This window comes from Cheilinus undulatus, linkage group 11, assembly GCF_018320785.1.
Source record: "Cheilinus undulatus linkage group 11, ASM1832078v1, whole genome shotgun sequence".
In the NCBI taxonomy this organism is placed as follows: Eukaryota; Metazoa; Chordata; class Actinopteri; order Labriformes; family Labridae; genus Cheilinus; species Cheilinus undulatus.
Window position 1 is genome coordinate 38,118,773 of NC_054875.1, and position 18,565 is coordinate 38,137,337.

An 18,565-nucleotide genomic window follows, 5' to 3' on the forward strand; every position below is an offset into this window, starting at 1 on the left:
GACAGTGCCAAATGTACGTGTGTAATGGGCTTAAGGGTAATTGACTTCCTGTTTGGATTTCTGATTTAATTCCAAAAGATGACAAGTAACTTTGGGTATGTATGGTAGATTTTGACATTAACTTAACCACAGACAAAAGAAATTGTTATGGATTGAGAAAGAAATATGGAAACAGTAGAAAGTGAAATATTTGATATCATAAGGTGCAGATGACTTTGACTTTCCCACTGAGCTGTCAGTAAGTTTTTTTAAACTACAATGAGACATTTAGGAGCAGTGGTTGGCTTATTTTACATCAGTGTAGCTGCAGGGAGACGCTGCATGGATCTTAAGTGCATCTGCATACATAAATGAATGCTTAAAGTCCTAACTAATATGCATCTTTTCAACCATTTCTGGATTATCAAACTGAATGCTAATGTTAGATTTAGATTTTCAGGCTTTTCTAGCAAAAATATGTGCCCCCCCGAGAATCAGATAAATCTATTTCCTCTTCCCCTCTCTTTCTCCACTTTTCAAAAAATGTGTGCTGAAACAAGCTGTTCTCAGATTTTCCCCTCATAATGTCATGTGGGGAGTTAGCACCGCCCCCAGGTTTGGTTGGCCCTCCTTGCTTGGAAGAAAGTTCTGCTGTCCGCTCCTGATCATCCTCTCAGCTGCCAGCAGAAGATCAGGAGAGCCACATCCATTAAGCCACATCCATTTCCAGAGAGGGGAGGAGTCAGACAGCTCAGTAACATTTAAAGCCACAGACACTGAAACAGCTTGTTCTGAGCAGGGCTGAAACAGAGGGTTTTTAAGACATGCAAAAATCCAATACTGGAGTGTTTTTTCAGAAACAAACTTCACAGGCATGTTGAGGGACCTCTGAGACCAATATAAACTTGTATTAAAGGGGTAAAATATATGATCTTTAAACTAATGGTAGCTAAAGGGGTATGAAATTTTTTTAACACATACTATAGCCCAATCTCTCTCTGGATTTTCAGTATGCATCGTCTTTATCATCACATTTCAGTCAGGAAGTGATAGAATAAAAACAACTGACAGATTCTCAACATTTTTCTGGCAAATAACCCAACAGATAATAGTGAAGTAACATTTGAGCTTCCCTCTCTGAGCATGCCATCACTTAGGAGAACTCATCTGTCATCTTTTTAGGGGTACTAATCGCAGGCCTAGAGCTGCTTTTCAATCTTTAGTGTATTTCCACATTTTCTTGATGATGTTTCCATGAATACAGTAACATTTTAAGCACACAGGCCTATTGACAACAGGACTAATGGTCTCTATAGAGGGGGCAGGAGTTTAACTATTGGAACCGCTGAGAAGGGCTCTCAATCTGAGGTTGTGAGTGTTGCCAGTGCAAAAAAAAAAAAAAAAAAAAGCTGTTAATGGACACAGACCTCATATCTAAATTAGTAAGTAGATCTAATTTCAAGATACTTAACAAGTACTATTTGCTTGCTGCATTGGCAGCTTTATAAGTCGCCATTTCAAGCATTTCAGAGCTGCCTTGTTACATCCAGACCTGTCAGGAATGTAGCTTATAAAAGGCTCAGTCCTCTTTCTGACTTTTCCCCCTACCCCTTGATTTTGAATGACCTCTTGCCCCTTAAAACAGAGTTACAAGGGGTAGCGGTAAAATTCCCCCCTAGGAAATGGGAAGACCTGCGTCATCAGTGGTCGGCACTATTTACATTAACAGACGTAAATGCTGGTATGAAATCAAAAGGACCACAATACGTTGAAACATTAATTTATGATATTAGATTAGAAACCTTGCCAATGATTCAAGAGACATCTAAGTGATTTCCTGCTTTGAGTATGCCTCTGGAAAATCTCTGAAGGGGCATGTAGCTCTGGAGCTTCAATCTTCTCCTCCATTCCAACAAGAAACAGGACATCCTAACCCTTGATTTGAACATACAAATTGTTGAAGGGGCTAAGTGGTGTTTTGGGACTGAGTCAAAGTAATGATAATTTAACAAGAAAATTAGACAAATACACTTGCTAAGAATTGAGTTTTCAGTGTAAATTATTTCTTACTGAGCAGAACTGCGACACTCTCCTGCTTAGGATCATAGGAACATTTTCCCTTCCCTGAATCCACATACCCAGGGACCAGCCTAAACAGGTAGTCCTGCAGAGCCAGATAAGACAGGAAAAAGATGCATTAAAAATAGACGTCACTGGGGAACATGGGAAAATCGTAAACAAATCACTGTCCCAGTTTGTAGTCCTGAAATATTTATCAGGGACCAAGCTTTCCAGGCCTGCTGCTGCCGAGGGATTTGTACAGTAAATCTTGCTCTGAGGGGAAAATGTAAACGTCTTTGTGTTCACCTCTGCCCTCCAGCCTCGGTTGATGAATGTGCAGATCGGCTGGTACGCCCCCGTCCCACAGGTGTACAGGTGGGTGCGGTTCCACGGCTCGATCAGGCGCACAAAGTTGGCACATTCACCCTGGACAAAGAGGAGTAAGACAAATGGAATTCAAACATCATCGCAGCTGTTTTGTTTGTAATTCTAAAAGAACAGGATGTAAATACAAGATCCCACCTGTCTTCCCTTCCCTGTCATCTGGCATTCTCCTTTTCTCTTTGCAGACGCCGGCCAGTGGATCTGTGTTTGTGAAATGCTGGATTATTAAGGATCACTGCATTAAGAGACTTAACTGCCACATACCAAACAGCAGACTGGATTTATGAAGCAGGAAGCTGGTAGAGTTTGTACGCACTATAAGAGGCTCCTTGTTGACGTTGTGCATGTCCAGTGCCACCAGGTACTCGCGGCTCCCCAGGTACAGACGGCCCTGATCCTGATCCATCAGCAGGATGCGATAGTCGCTGGTGTTGAAGGAGAAACTGAAGGGTCGGGCTGCTTTTGTGTCCATTAGTTCTGAGGGGAAAGTGTGGCAGCATTGTTATTTAATCCAAACTTTATTACAGCCTCAAGCCCCAGATAAAATCCAGCACAACACAAAGAGTCAGTCACATATTAAAGTGCATTAATAGTTCCTAGTTTATAAAATATGAAGCCTTAAAGAGGTGCAGCTGAACCAGTGTCTACATCTGATGTTTGTGTAACCCAGATGATTTCATTTTCTGAGGCCTAAACCAGCAAAAAATTACAAGCTCATACCTATGATTTCTTCAAACAGTTTAGAAAGTATTGACTCATCCAGACAAAACACATTTCACTTGCACCCTGGGGTGTATCCACAAACTTTGAACTGGGGTTGCCAAACTAGGGCACCTTCTCGCAAAGGGATAGATCATACAGACAAATCCATACTGCATTTATTAACCTTTTTCAGTCTCCGCTGACCATATCTAACAACCAACAATAAAAGGTATGAGACTTTCAGAGTAGATGTTCAGAGACGAAAACAAAGACCCTGTCCTTCAGCAGACTGCCTCCTCTCCTCCCCAAGCCTCTCTCTCTGTTCCAACTGAGTGCTAATCTTTATTTATATATTCCACATAAAGATGTAGAATCTGTACACAGACGTCGGGATTTTCACTATGTCAAGTCCTCTGGTTTCCGTTTGTGGTAAATTTATAGTCTTAGCTGCTTGGACCAATCATGTATCAGCAGGATTTGGTGTTTAGCGATAAAATGTTCCATATTGACAACAACAAACAATGTTTGTCAGTGTGAACAAACCACCTATCAATGGTGTTTTTATGACTTATCTCAACCAGCCTTTTCCAAACTACTTCATAAAAAGAGAGCTTCAATGTAAACATATTTTTTGCCAAGCAAAACAACTTAAAAAAAATCCCTTTTTGCTGCTTGCTTCCCTATAACTATAATTCATCAGTGTCTTTAGAGACATTAATGTTATTAGGAAAGGGTTTGCAGAAGCGCCAAGTACACCTCCAGGTCTCTGAGACAGGTAGAATTGTGGCCGACCCCTCTTAACCCAGACATGGACTTTTTGAGGCCCTCCCCTCTGGCAGGAGGCTGAGATCCATCAGGACCAAATCATCCTGTCACAAGAACAGTTTCTTCCCTCTGCTGTCTTTCTAAAAATCAAATGTAAATAGAGGAAATTGTTCTAGGATGGCCAATCAGATTTACTCATCAACTTATTTCTGCATCTATTTATTTTACTTTATATTTTTTAAGACACATTTTGGGCTTTTTATGCCTTTATTTAAGAGAGGGGACAGTGGATATAGTCTTAAACAGGGATTAGAGAATGTGGGAGAGACATGCTGGAAAGGAGCCACTGCCTGGACTTGAACCCAGGCAGCCACCATTCATGGGGACGACCTAACCGCGAGGTTATCTGTGCCCCGGCCAATCAGATTTAAACGCGTTCGTGTATGCCTCCAGCTGTGTCATAAACATTGTTGAAAATTTACTTGAAAATATGCATATGAACGTATTACTGGAGGAAACTTCTAGACGGTACATAAGAGAGCTCGGGCTAAATACAACTACCAAAAGTGTGGGATGTAAACTACAATCACGACACTCAAGGAGTTTACTGCAATGTTAATTCTGAGATGAGAACTCACTTAATTTAACATCAGTAATCAACAGTAACATCAGATCAGCTCAGAATGATGACTGCAGGTCAGACCACACCGTACACACTGTTTCTAGAACATTTTCCTTGGCACAGCCATAACACCCCTGGTGTATGAAATGAATGATTCACCCCTCTCACTCTTAAATGTTTAAGAAATAAATTTTAAAACAATTGATTTTTTTTTGTTAGACACGTGTACATGACTAATATTAAAATTCTTAAATGATCATTCATTGTAGGAAAAAAAGCCATCCAAACCTCATAACTGGTTGTACCACCCTCGGCGGTAACAACTGCAAATGTTTGCAATAATTGGCAATGAGTCTTTCACATCTCTGTGGAAGAATTTTGGCCCAGTCTTCTTTGCAGAATTGTTTTCATCCAGCCATACCGGAGGGTTCTTAAGCATGAATGCCTTTTTAAGGTCATTCCACAGCGTCTGATTTGAGTCCAGGCTTTGACTATGCCACTCCAAAACCTTCGTTTTATGTTTTTAAGCCATTCAGAGGTGGACTTGCTGGAATGTTTTGGATCACTGTCCTGACGCTTAACCCAAGTGTGCTTGAGCTTAAGGTCACAAACTTATGGTCGGACATTCCCCTTCAGGATTTTCTGGTAGAAAGCAGAATTCATGGTTCCATCAATCACGGCAAGTCATCCAGGTCCTGAAGAAGCAAAGCAGCCCCAGACCACCACTACTGCCACCACTGTTGGTATGATGTTCTTTTTATGAAATGCTGTTAGTTTTACTCCAGATGTAACAGGATGCAACTTTTGTCTTGCCAGTCAACAACATTTTCCCAAAAGTTGTGGGGATCATCGAACCCCCCCCCCCCAAATTGGATGCCATTTTTGCCATCTCTTTCTTATTGTTGAATCATGACTACCAACCCTAACTGAGTCAAGTGAAGCCTGCAGGTCTTCAGATGAGTCTGCATTCTTTTGTGACCTCCTGGATGAGTCATTGATTCACTCTTGAAGTAATTTCAGAAGGCCGGCCACTCCTGGGAAGGTTCCCATTGTTCAAAGTTTTCTCCATTTGTGGATAATGGCTCTCACCATGGTTTGCTGGAGTCCCAGCGCCTTAGAAATGGCTTTTTTAACACTTTCCAGATGGATGATGTCAATGACTTTGTTTCTCATAGATCATGGCATGGGGATGTTGCTTTTTGAGATATTTTAGCCTACTTCACTTTGTCAGACAGGATCTATTGAAGGGCTTCTTGATTCAACAGGTCTGACAGTAATCAGGCCTGGGTGTGGCTAATACGGTTGAACTTAGCTTTCTAAAAATTGGGTTAATCACAGTTAATTCAAAGTTAAACGAAGCGGCAAGTACTTTCACATAGGTTAGCATGGCTTTTTCCCTTAATAAATGAAACCACCATTCAAAAACTGCCTTACTTGATTTATCTTTGTCTAATATCAAAAGTTGTTTGATAATCTGGAGATCACAGATAGATTGATTGAAGGACTTTCTACAAGAGTGCAGTATATAAAGAGGGATAAACTATGCATATACTGCACATAGACAGTCTGGACACATGATAGACATGCATTAAAGAATGCCAGCTTGCGAAAACATCTTGCAGCTGCTTTTTAATAGAGTCATTATCAGGGATTTTTTTCTGAGACAAAATGTCAAAGATATTTCCCCCCATTACACACATTAACATTACTAACAGGCAATTTGATGTCTGGAAAATGTAAGACCTTAATCCTCTTTGGTGCTTCAAGGCAGCATCCTTACTGGCAGTATCACGTTAGACACCTTATATATAAAACATAGTTAACATCTGTAAGAGACAAGCACAACTTGGACATATAACATGGTTCATAAGGCTATTACCCATCATGCACCCTGTGCCACTAGCTTTAAAATTCTCAGCATAATCATGAATGTAAAGATTTTGATTAAAAGAGGGAAGATCACTTGTAAAACCAACAGCAGAGGGAGTAGAGGTGACCTCTCTCACACTTTCACATTACTCCCTTTATGCCTTGAACATGTTTCATTACTGACTCGGCTGAACTTGTGGCCTCTTTAACAACACCCTTCTCACTTCTGTTCTGCAAAATGTGTGTCACTGATTAAATATAACTCAACTTGGTGCATTTTAAGAAACATATTCGCTTTTAAGATCTTAATATTTCATGTGTCCTGACTGTGTGATTGAGTTTAAGGCACCACGTGCCCTGCAGAGTTGGGCGAAAAAGCAGGTCCCTTAGGGAACACGGTCAGTGGAACTCGCTGCTAATTCTTAAGATCAGGATTGTGTTCAGCAGAGCGTAACCTGTTAAGACACGCCGCTGTGGAAAATGTTTCTGCTTTTCTTTTTTTTTTTTTTTGTTCTCCTGAAAGCTTTGATTGAACAATTTTCATCTGCTGTGAGGTCTGCGTGCCACACTCCGCCTCTGAATGTGACTTTTCTTTCCATTCTTCTGTCAAACTAGTCTCCGCTTCATTTAGAAACATTAAAAGCAGCACAGAGACACATGTTCCAGACATTGTCCAGCATGTTTGCACACTGGGACGCAATGTAAGCGTGGTAGAGACAGCAGGCTTATATAATGACAAATGTTCTCAGAGGGCCCTCAGAAGCCGGCTTACAGGGATTCAGCAGGAAGCGCAATCTTTATTTACATCAAAGTGCCTGCCATCTTCCCTTTTGAGGTCAATGTTAACAGGATGCAGTCAAGGTGCGACTAAAATAAGCTATGCAATCGGATCTCCGGACGACACGACATGGAGCCGCGGAGGTGGGAACGGGGGTCCGGTCTTGTTCCTGAGAGGTAAACACAGGATAACAAGCCTCTGGACAAGCTCCACTGGGCCGTAGTGGATTCACACAGGGTGCTAAATGTGGAAACACCACACCCCTATACATGTCTCCATCCTCTAAAAATAGCAAACAATGTACTGCCATCATCTGGTAAACATTCAGCTAACACTTATCCCCTGACAGCATAGTGACACTGACGGGGAAACACTGGGAAGGACGTACAATTCAAGCATGGAGCCACTATTATAAGCTCTCGTGTTACAACTTGACAACATATTGTCACTGAGGCTCTAATGACCACTCCTGTTTAGTCCCCGGCCTATCTCAAGTATGTATAAACTGGTGACAGCACAGTGAGGGCCTGGGATTCTAAAACAAGCCCTTAATTACACCGCACAGTTTGCTCTCTAGCGATGCTGACTAATTCTATCAAATGAGGCTGAGGGAAGCCCTTTGAAGTGTGTCTATTTGTCACAACCTCCCTGTGACAAGAGGAAACAATGCTAGATCTGTATCCTCCGCACTGTCACTCAGGCCGGCTCATTCGCTCAGAGGAGTCACATGTCCTGCAGCCGCTCCGAAAAACCTCCTCCACAGGCGCCTCGGGGGAACAAAGGCACCCGGTGTCACAAACAATGAACAATCAATCCTTAGGGTGGCAGAAAACAGCCAGCCAGTAAGTCCAAGTTTTTGTTTGGAGGGGTGAGTGAGTCCCTCAAAGCGGCTGCAGACATTATCAACTATCTGAGAATTGAACAGATGCTCAGAGCGAGTAGCTTTATCTGTAAGGCAAGTCTAATGAATTCCTGGATCTCTCACTGGGAGGAACACATCGAGTTCAAGACCAAACTTGTGTAATTGGTCAGACCAACTTCCAGCACCCCGCTAGAGCAAGAAAAAAAAAAAAAAACCTCGGTGTGTTTAAGCTGTTTACCGAAGGGGGATTAGAGTTAACGTTCATATAAGAATGCGATGAAATCACTCTCACAAGCCTGAAATGGAAGTGCTGTTGTATGAAACAGCCCCACACAGTGAAGACAGCTGTTTCCAGGCACACAACATCTGCTTAATTCAGAACAGAAACGACACATCTCATGATTAGCTCACCTCTAATCTGCATCAGATGTTGTTCTTTTGCAAATTCTGCAAAAATCCACCCTGTGCTGTTGAAATTTTTGTTTCTTTTTGTTCATTTAACAAGCAGCCCTGATGTCTATGGACAAGGCTGTTTGATCTGGGTTTATATTTGTGGTTGAAAATGTTTCTGTGAGTTTGCACATGTATAATTATTTGTAAGGCCTGCAAGATAGGAGAAAAACATGCCACGTACAATGATGTGGTTCAGTTTAACAATAATTATATGAAGTGAGATAAACAAATATCAAAGAGGGCATATTAGCTATAATTCAGTTTTTATGTTAATCTGTTCTTTATGTTTAACATACTATCTGTGTTCCCAAAATAAAAGAATAAAATCAATGGCACCAATTATTCTTACCTAGCTAGCTTTAGTTTCACATGACTGCATCAAAATAGTTTAAAGCAGGTCCGTTAATCCCCGGCCTCGGTCCACTGGGTAAAATATACACATGTTGAGTATTTGCATACATAGGCCTTTACAATTTGTCTTGTTAACTGTCTGCTTTGAAATTAAGATAACATCCACAGCTGTGGTCCAAGACATCAATGTGTGCTTTCTTTTTTTGTATCTTTTTATTCATTAAAGCTCCTCAGATTTTTTTCAAGATGGTAATAAAACAGAGTGAAATTAATACTGTTGATTCTAAATGATCTACAAAATAAATCAACATATAAAATACCCACAATGCAATTCAATTATGTTTGTCAAAAATATATATTGCAATGCTCTATTTTAGGGTTGAGTATCGTTGGGCTTTTTTTCTGATACTGATGCTCAATTGATATTTTTAAAAGGTGCCTAAACGGTGCCTTAATTGACACTTTTAAAAGAAATGCCTGTTTTAAAAGCAGGCAGCTGGAAAAAGCTGTCTCAGTACAGTAAATGATTCAGAAACAAGATGGCAATAGAGCATATGAATAAAGGAAAGAGGTGTCAACGGATTTCATGCCCTTCTTTGGAGTGACAGGGATTATGTTGGGGTGGCGTGGTACTGAAATGAAGCATCAAAATCTGTTTTATAACTTGTTACTGAGGTATCAGATGTGTTGGTACCAGATTTCAGAACTCATTCCTACTCTTGGTGTACCAAAAGGTGTTTAATTGATTAAGGATTTGTAAAGAAATCATTTCCCTATTTTCTTTGTTTATTGATTAATCAGTCTGTTGAATATTGGTATTCTTTTACTACCTCTTTCCCTATTTTATATCTCTATGTAAATTGCTGTTGTCTAAATGTCTCTTTGTTTTATTTGTTTGTTTGTTTTTTAATATTCAGGCTGCTCCATGACAGGCCTCCAGGCATCATTAAGTCATTAAATTGAATTGATATTAAATTCAAATGAAAAAATATTTATATTTTATTGACAAATAAAAATTAGGCGAAGGAATATTTTGCATTTCGATGCAGAAAATTGAATTAAAGCATCATTTTCATTCATACACTGACTTCAATCTCAGCATTGTTAAACCAAAATCCTTTCTTATGTTTCTGCAATGGTTAATACACCAATATGTAGAAGCTCTTTAACCCAAATGATATTTTTAATGCTAAACTATATATATATATATATATATATATATATATATATATATATATATATATATATATATATATACACATATATATGTATGTCACTGTCTGTTTACATTTTCCTGTTTATGACACTGTGATATACATTGTTGTTTCACCATGTATTGAATGTTTGAATTCCAATACTAAGAAAATGTCACATATTGGTTTTTAAAAACGGAAAAGTGTAATGCAAACGAAAATGCCTCAAGTCATACGGTTTGTTTGCTCCAAAGCAAAGCCAGAGTTACAGTAAATCCTTCTTTGTAATTAGCAGAGGTGTGGAAAGCTAATCAAAAAATCTTACATTGTTTACAGATTAACAGTTAACAAAGATGTTAACTTTGATAGCATTTAATCAGTTGACTCATTTGGTTGATCCAAGATACCATAAACATGATGCAAAACAGTATCAATAAAACATAAAAATAAAAAAACTGTCTTTTAGCAATGTCAAGTTCTCAAGAAGTCACGATGACTTAGAACTGTGTTTTTCAAGTGGTGTAGCCACAGGAGGCGCCACCAAGACCCTGATGAGAAATTGCACAAGAATCTGAGTGAAAATATCTAATATTTTTCAGTCACACTTATTTCATAAAAAATTTTGCAGTTTGGATCAACAATGGTGCAAAACATGAGACTGTTCAGAGACACCAAGTGGACAGACATGCCTTAAAGACTTCATGGACACACATCAAGGACCTATGAAATTGGCTCTGTGGGTCAAGCCCCAGCAGCTGAGAACATCTGCTGACTTAACAAACTTTAAACCACATATCTTTATTAAAAATCCACAAATAATAGAAATGTACTGATATATCACTACTGTCTTCACTCTGGAAGTACACAACTTTATGTAGGTCAGGCAGCATTTCACAATAAAAGCAACCAGGGCAGAGACAGGCATGTCAGCTCATTATTCCACAAGCTCTCCAGTAATTATTTTGGCAGCTTTGTCACATTAAGTCTTAGTCCTTAGATCAAAATATTCTTTAGCTTTAGTCATATCTTAGTCATTTTTAACCAAGTTGACAAAAACTAAAAACACTCCAGTCCAATTTTGGTCAGTGAAAAGTCCTGGAAAAATCCTATGCACAGTGGAGATATATCATAGTTTTGAATGTCCAAGGATCCAACACAAACATTTTAGTCTCTAAAATAACTTTCATAAGAGGTTTTATCAACAAAGATCTATCTTTAGACAATTATAGTCTAGTTTTCCTCACAGAAAAAAGGTAATCAACAAATATTTTAAGCCATAGCTTTAGTCAACAAGAGCAGTGATTTTCAACTGGTCAAGTCTCAGGACCCATCATCAACTCCTTAATGAGAAACTGCTATCCAAACTTTGAAAGTGGTCTGTCTTCAGACTGTGTATCTCTGAAGGCCGCTCTCACAGACCTTTCATCAGAGAAGCTGTCCATTTTAGAGCAGAAATACATGCTAAAACATTTTAAATAAAATTGGATTAAACCCCTGTTTAGGGTAAGGTTGGGGTTAAGATAATAGAATACAGTTAGACTACAAAACATAATACAGCCGAGTAAACAGGAATAAAGTTTGTCCTCCATGAAAACATTCCAAAGCGGCAGGCGTAGCTTGAGTAGCTCCATTAGATGTGTAAACTTGTTAATGGAGCTACATAGCTAACATATCTAAAGCCAAGCTTACAAAGTAGCTATGTAAGCCATGTATCTACATTAGCATGGGCTAAGTTTTCCAGAGTTCATTTTGCTAAAGTTAAATTAGCTATACATTAGCTGTGGAGCTATGTAGGACCTATGCAGCTAACATCGCTAAACGTTGCTAAATGATGCTCACAAAGCAGCTATGTAAGCCATGTAGATACATCATCTACGTAGTTACATAAGCTTTAGCAAAGTCGGCTTAAGCTCATGTTGCTAAAGCTCATTGTTGCTAAAGCTAACTTAGCTACATTGGCTTATGTGGTAATGTTAAATACATAGCTAGTGTAGCTATGTCAGCTTTAGCTAAAGCTAATGAAGCTAAAGTGAGCCACTGGTCATGTAACTACTTTTCAAATTATTTAATCCCAGATTAGACCTCCGATTTTTATCTTTGTTTGATTCATGAAATTTTGCTTAGTCTGTAATGTTTGCAATGTGTTTTTTTTTCATAAATGTAGCTGCCAGACTCTGTTTACAAATAAAGCTGAATTTTAAAAAAAAATCTAAAATGTACAGGCAAATTATGGCACTTCCTTTCTGAGATAAGTGGTCCATGAGATTGGCCGTCAGAGATGTAAGGCCTGCAACCAGACCATTCTAATTTTTTTCCAGGCACACATTCACTGAAATAGGCTTCGCGACCCACTTTGGGTCCCGACCCTTTAGTTGAGAACCACTGCTCTAAAGTACATTAGCCCATGTGCTCTTGTATGTCTCTTAAAATGAATGGACACCAAATTTGCCAAGGGTGTTGTGGGTAATGGGTTTTCTTGATCATTAACATCCATGTTAAAAAGTAATTATAGAAAATTAACACCAACAACGAATGGTTAAGGGATTAAAAGAGTAGTAGCAAGCTCTCAACTATAAAGAACTTCCATATAATAAAAAGGCCTCTACAAAGCATTCAAAAATACAACAGCAATAATTACTTGGTGTTGAACAAGATGAGACACAAACACACTGACTCTGCCTGGACCTGACATGGGACCACAACATTTTTTGACTCACCTCTGCATGAAAGCATCAAAGAATGTTATAAACCTGATTCACACCTCTAATTCTCACTTACAGATACTTCAGGTGTGACGCTCGCAGTGACAACATGATAGAGGCAAAGATAACTGTAATCATGTGGCAATGTTTTGATCAAAGGTGTCACTGAAATATCTGTAACCTGACTCTGCTGTTAGATTTAATGGGCACAAGAAGCAGACGACATGGGAAAATCCCAAACTCCTACAAAAAAAAAAGAGCCTTAAAACCACTATTCATGCCACATTTTGAGCCCTGCAGCCAAAACTTTACAGCTCCAAAGTATCATTTCTGCCCTGGTGATCAAATTTCAGGTGTTTCCTTCTTGTGTCATCATGTCAGACATCAAAAACAAAGAAGAGGAGTCGAGTCGGGCTGGAGTGTGCATTGGTTTAAGGGTGTGGGGAAGTAACTTGGTGGAAGGGCACGACCAATAACCCACCACACGTAACATCCACCTTTTGTTTTCAGTGCGGCTCTGTTTGACATGAGGCAGGAAACACGTTCTTTACATATGTAACAAGAGGAAACAAAACCGCTGGTGTGGATGAATGCGTGGGCGTGTGCGTGACTTTGTGGGAAACATACGAGAAATTATGACAATCCCTGCTGTCGGAGGAGTTTTAGCTAATCTGTATGAGCTCACCTTTGAAGGACAGGCGAACCCGTGGAGCAGACTGCAGCAGGGCCGAGCCTTTGTAAACACATAAGGCCAACAGGAGGAGTTGGACTCCAGATGCTGTCATGGTAACAGTCATGCAGGTAGCCCACAGAGATCTAAATCTGGAGGAGAAGAAAGAAAAAGGAATGAACTATTATTACAGACAGAGTGCCCCATGAGAAATGGGAGACAGAAAAAGAAGGAAGGACAGGAAAGAGACTCTCTCTCTCTTTCTTTCTCTTCCTTTTTCTGTGATCTCTCTGATCAGAAGTTTGGCCTGCAGCCTTCCGAGGCGAGACGTATAGTTTGGCAGGACAGAACAACGTCCAAATCTTCACACCTGCTCTGGAAAATATGACAGCCCTATTATTTATTTAAAGAGTAAATGTAGTGAGGTATGTGTTGAGACTGTAAAAAAGGCATCTGCAAGCACATTCATGTGGAAAAAGTCTAAAAAAGGGGTGATTAATGCCTCCTTGTCATCGTGTACATGCTCTTAAACATGTTTGCGCTTTCTTAAACATATATTTATACACTTTTCTAAACAGAAAAGTGATTAAAGAAAGACTCTGATGCCCATCAGTGATTCCCTCTGCGTCTCTCTCAACAAAGCACGTCAGTGTTCTTCCAGGAGTTGACGACTGAAACGCATGACAGTTCAAAGAAACAGGTACTTCTCGCTGAAACAATTTCTGACAGTTTAGGGGTGTTGAAACGTGGCCTAACTGTTAGACCTTAACTCAAGCATTCATTATGCATCTGCACTTTGCTGGAGAGGATCCCATATAAATTATGAATACTAAAAGCTGAGTCCATAACATCCATTAAATTGTCTCCCTGAAGGTGTGCTTTGCTCGGGCTATAAGCCATCCCGTGGGCTTTTTTTCCTTTTTCTCATGGCGTCCATGTAGCCTTGGCCTCCGGTGGCACAAGGTACAAGCCTGGAAAAAAGGAGGGCTTTTAGGGGAGAGGCATTCGTGCAGAAAAACAAGTGAGAGATTTCACAAAATGATTTCATTACATTTCACAATATTGCAAGGATTTATGTGCACCACATTATATGAAAAATATGTTTCCTTGAAAAATATGAACATTGTGATGAAAGTGAAATGACTGGCATGCTTGAATGTCTAGAAATTGAAAACAGAAGCCAGGGGGAACGCCTTGCAGGCTTCCTGGCATAATCACACAGTTGCCATATATCAGCTCACCAGGGGAGCTTGATCTCGAATCCTCCCATCAAACACCGTATATTTACTGCTGATATCTGTTGATCATTACAGGGTAACTCAATTTGAAAGGCTCTAGAGAAAGTAATATTAGCCAATGCAACCCCTGCTTTATATGTAACCAAAATCGTTTCAGAGAAATTATAGCCTTTCATATTTTCTTGCCCTTGATGCATTTTATCTGTACATTGTGATCACCCAGTTGTAGTGTATGAGCTGTTAGATGAAACAGGCTTGAACTTATATGAGGCTTTGACCTGCTACAATAAAGTATAAACATGTGTAGAAATACAAACTTTGCAAAAGAGGTAGCATAAAATCACCTGTAACCACAATAATTTCAGAGAAATTATAGCCGTTTGGATCTTCATGCCCTTAAATTGCATTTTATCTGTACATTAGGGCCACTCATTTGTATTGTATGAGCTGTTTACATGTTAGATTCAACAGACTTTAACATATATGAGGCTTTGACCTCCTTGAATAAAAGATGTACATGTGTAGTAACACAACCTATGCATGAAAGGTAACATAAAATTGCCAGAAATCAAAATCACTAAAGGATTGGTGGTTTTCCTTTCCTGTTTATTGCGTGCTATCTGTACATTTTGCTCATTTATTTTTAGTGTATGACAAGCATTTTGCATACTTTTGCTGCAGATATGGTATATTTAACAGATTTAACTTACATGAGGAAGATTAGCTATATGTACATAATGATCCCCTGGCTGCAGAGTGTGACAAGTATTAGGTGTATTTAAGTCATAACCAGGTTAGATTGAACAGACTTAAAATTATGTGAGGTTTTGAACCACTTACAGTAAGGATACACATGCAGAAATACAAATGTTGCACAAAAGGTATATAAAGTTGCCAGAAATCAAAAGGAAAATTTGTACTTAGTGAGCAATTTGGATTTTCTTGCCCTTTTATTGCATTCTATCTGTGCATTGTGTACATTAAGTTGTAGTCTGTAACAAGCATTTGATCTGCATACACACTATATTTAACAGATTTGAATATATACGCTGCTTCAACCTGCTTAAAAAGGTATAAACGTGTAGAAATACAATCTTTGCACGAAAAGGTAACAGAAAATTGCCAGAAACCAACATCAATCAAAGGATAATATAGCCATTTGCATTTTCTTGCCCTTTTGTTGCATATTACCTGTACATTGTGATCACCTGGTTGCAGCTTTTGACAAGCATTTTGTCCACTTTAACTGTAAACATGTTGTATTTACCTTCTTAAAACAAGGATATACATGTGCAGAAATGCAACTTATACACAAAAGGTGCCATAAAGTTGCCAGAATCCAAGGACTTGTAGGGAAATTGAACTCTTTGTTTTTTTTTCACACATTACCTGCAATTGTGATCACCCAGTATTTTGTGTATTTTTGCTGTAAACATTTTAGATTTGACAGACTTTAACTCATAAGGCTATTGCCTGCTAAAAAAAGGATGCAGGCAGAAATACATCCTATGCATGGAAGGTAACACAAAATTCCCAGAAACCAAAATCATTTCAGGGAAACTGTAGCCTTTTTTGCCTTTTAATTGCATGCTATCTGTACATTTTGTTCATTCAATTGTTGAGTAAGACAAGTATCTATATGTATTTTAGCTACAAACTTGTTAAGTTTAAAAGATTTGAACTTATTTAAAGCTTTAACTTGCTTTAAAATTCATATACATGTGTAGAATCACAACATTTGCCCAAAAAGTAACATTAAATGACCAGATATCAAAACAATTTAAAGGGAATTGTAGCCATTTGGATTTTCTTGCCCTTTTATTGCACATGATCTTCACATTATGATCACCTGGTTGTGGTGTGTGACCGTTTTTTTTTTTTTTTTGTATATTTTATCTTTAAACATGTTAGATTTAAAATTCTTCCCTTATGAAGCTTAAACCTGCCTAAATAAAGGATATGCATGTTTAAAAACACAAAATTTACACAAAAGATACCATAAAGTTACCAGAACCAAAATAATTTCAGGAAAATTGTATCCATTTTGGCTTTTCTTGCCCTTTTTCTGCTTATTATATGGACATTGTGTTCATTCAATTATAGTGTATGACATATTTTTGTGTATTTTAGCTTCAAACATGCTATATTTAACTTAAAAGGGAATACAGAGTGGTAAAATTGCAACTATTGTCTGATAGGTAACATAAAATTACCAGATACCAAAATTATTTAAGGGAAATTGTAGCCAATTGGAGTTTCTTGCCTGTTTATTGCATATTACCTGTACATTGTGATCACCTGATTGCAGTGTTTTACAAGTACTTTGTGTATTTTAGCTGGACTGATGTTAGATCACACACACTTCAACTTGTATGAGGCTTTAACCTGCTAAAAAAGGGTATATGTTTTGTGTATTTTAGCTTTAACCAGGTTTGATTTAAACTTATGTGAGGCTTTCACCTGCAATAGAAGATGTACATGTGTAAAAATACAACCTATACAACCTATTACACGTAATAGGCAATAAAATTTTTAACCACATCCGCTGTTAATATCATCAATTAAATCTGCCCATGATCTACTAAACTGAAAAAATGGAGGACAAGGGCAATATTCCTAAGTACTATTAATGCACTGCAGATCATATTTTCATCTATATTTTTCAATAACATGAAACAGGAACAGTAAATGTCAGTATTACTGTTGAAATATCCATAAAATATCAAACATCTCAAATCAGGAACTACACCACAAAATGTGCCTGCAGGGCTCCATGCATGATGGCTACTTATTTCTATGAATGACGGGTTTCTGCTGGTTTTCTGAGCTGGGTGGTACCGTCAGATCAGATTAAAGTTCAGCTGTAAAAACACATGGTGTCTCTTTAACGAAAAATAATTACAGGACATCTTAAACCTAGTTCTCTTCACCGCGGACGAGTGCGCACTTACCTGTGAACTCAACATCCAGAAATAGGAACCGAACAAATGTGTGTAGGACTTCGGTTAAAATAGCATTCAGAGTGACAGAGTAACCCAACACAAGTTAAAAGTTAAACCACAGAGAAGTTTAATGTCCTACCTTTGAGTAAGGACTTTCCTGATACGCGTTTGAGATCCAAGAACTTGCGGGATGTTAGCGCTGCATTCCCCGTGTTTGGTGCCTCGGAGCTGGGTTAACAAAATCTCCTTCAGCAAGAGCCGGAGCTGCTCTGCGCAGGCTTAAAACAATCCGATAGGTTTGAAAAATTCCCTTGGAGAGACAGAAAAAAAAAATGTAAGCCTTTCAGTCGCTGTTAACTGGCTGATTGTCTTCCATTAAACATTAAAAAAGGCACACAGCTGATCCCTGAAAACGCAATCCTCTATTTCCAAAAGTTTACGCCTGGATTGGAGCAGCCATATCTGGGATGTGGTGAGATGTTGGTCCACTGGTGCTTGAGTTTAAGTGTGAATCAAGTGACCAGGTGCAGGTGTTGGGAGAGAGTCTGCCCTGCTGTCCTCTCCCTTCTGTTCTGCCCCCACCCAGCCTTCCCTCTCCTGTTGGCCCACAGCAGCATTGGACCAAACCTCTTGGTACACCATATGGGTATGATTAACCCTGTCACTGCTGGTGGGTTCAACACTGCTGTTGTCAAAAAAAAAAAAAAAAAATGCCAGCATAAGAGAGGAGAAGTGTATTTAAGCTGAATTATTGAGTTGGATAGCGATGAGTGGAGAGCAGCTGCTTTATATTAAATGCTTTTCTCATGCACCAGCAGGGCAACCACAATCTATTCTTATACATGATGCAGGGGCTGAAATACACTATTAAAGAGGGGGCCGGGGCTGCCACTCGGACAGTGTCACCATGAGAGCCAGGTCATCCGAAAAAAGATTCTTGGGATTCCTCTCTGGCTGGCTCCAGCACTCATGACGACAGTGACAAAGCAACCAA

General features: G+C 39.0%; 1 protein-coding gene across 1 annotated transcript in view; it reads right to left on the bottom strand.

The window, feature by feature from the left end:
* sema3ga (sema domain, immunoglobulin domain (Ig), short basic domain, secreted, (semaphorin) 3Ga) overlaps positions 1 to 18,260 on the bottom strand; it is a 28,794-nt gene extending 10,534 nt beyond the window's left edge. The window contains exons 1-6 of the mRNA XM_041799268.1: positions 17,711 to 18,260; positions 13,407 to 13,543; positions 2,741 to 2,901; positions 2,563 to 2,625; positions 2,347 to 2,466; positions 2,050 to 2,143 (exon numbers count right to left, since the gene is read on the bottom strand). Coding sequence (XP_041655202.1) covers positions 2,050 to 2,143; positions 2,347 to 2,466; positions 2,563 to 2,625; positions 2,741 to 2,901; positions 13,407 to 13,518 — 550 coding nt within the window. The 5' untranslated portion in view covers positions 13,519 to 13,543; positions 17,711 to 18,260. The remainder of the gene's footprint in view (positions 1 to 2,049; positions 2,144 to 2,346; positions 2,467 to 2,562; positions 2,626 to 2,740; positions 2,902 to 13,406; positions 13,544 to 17,710) is intronic.
* Between the last annotated feature and the right edge of the window lie 305 nt (positions 18,261 to 18,565).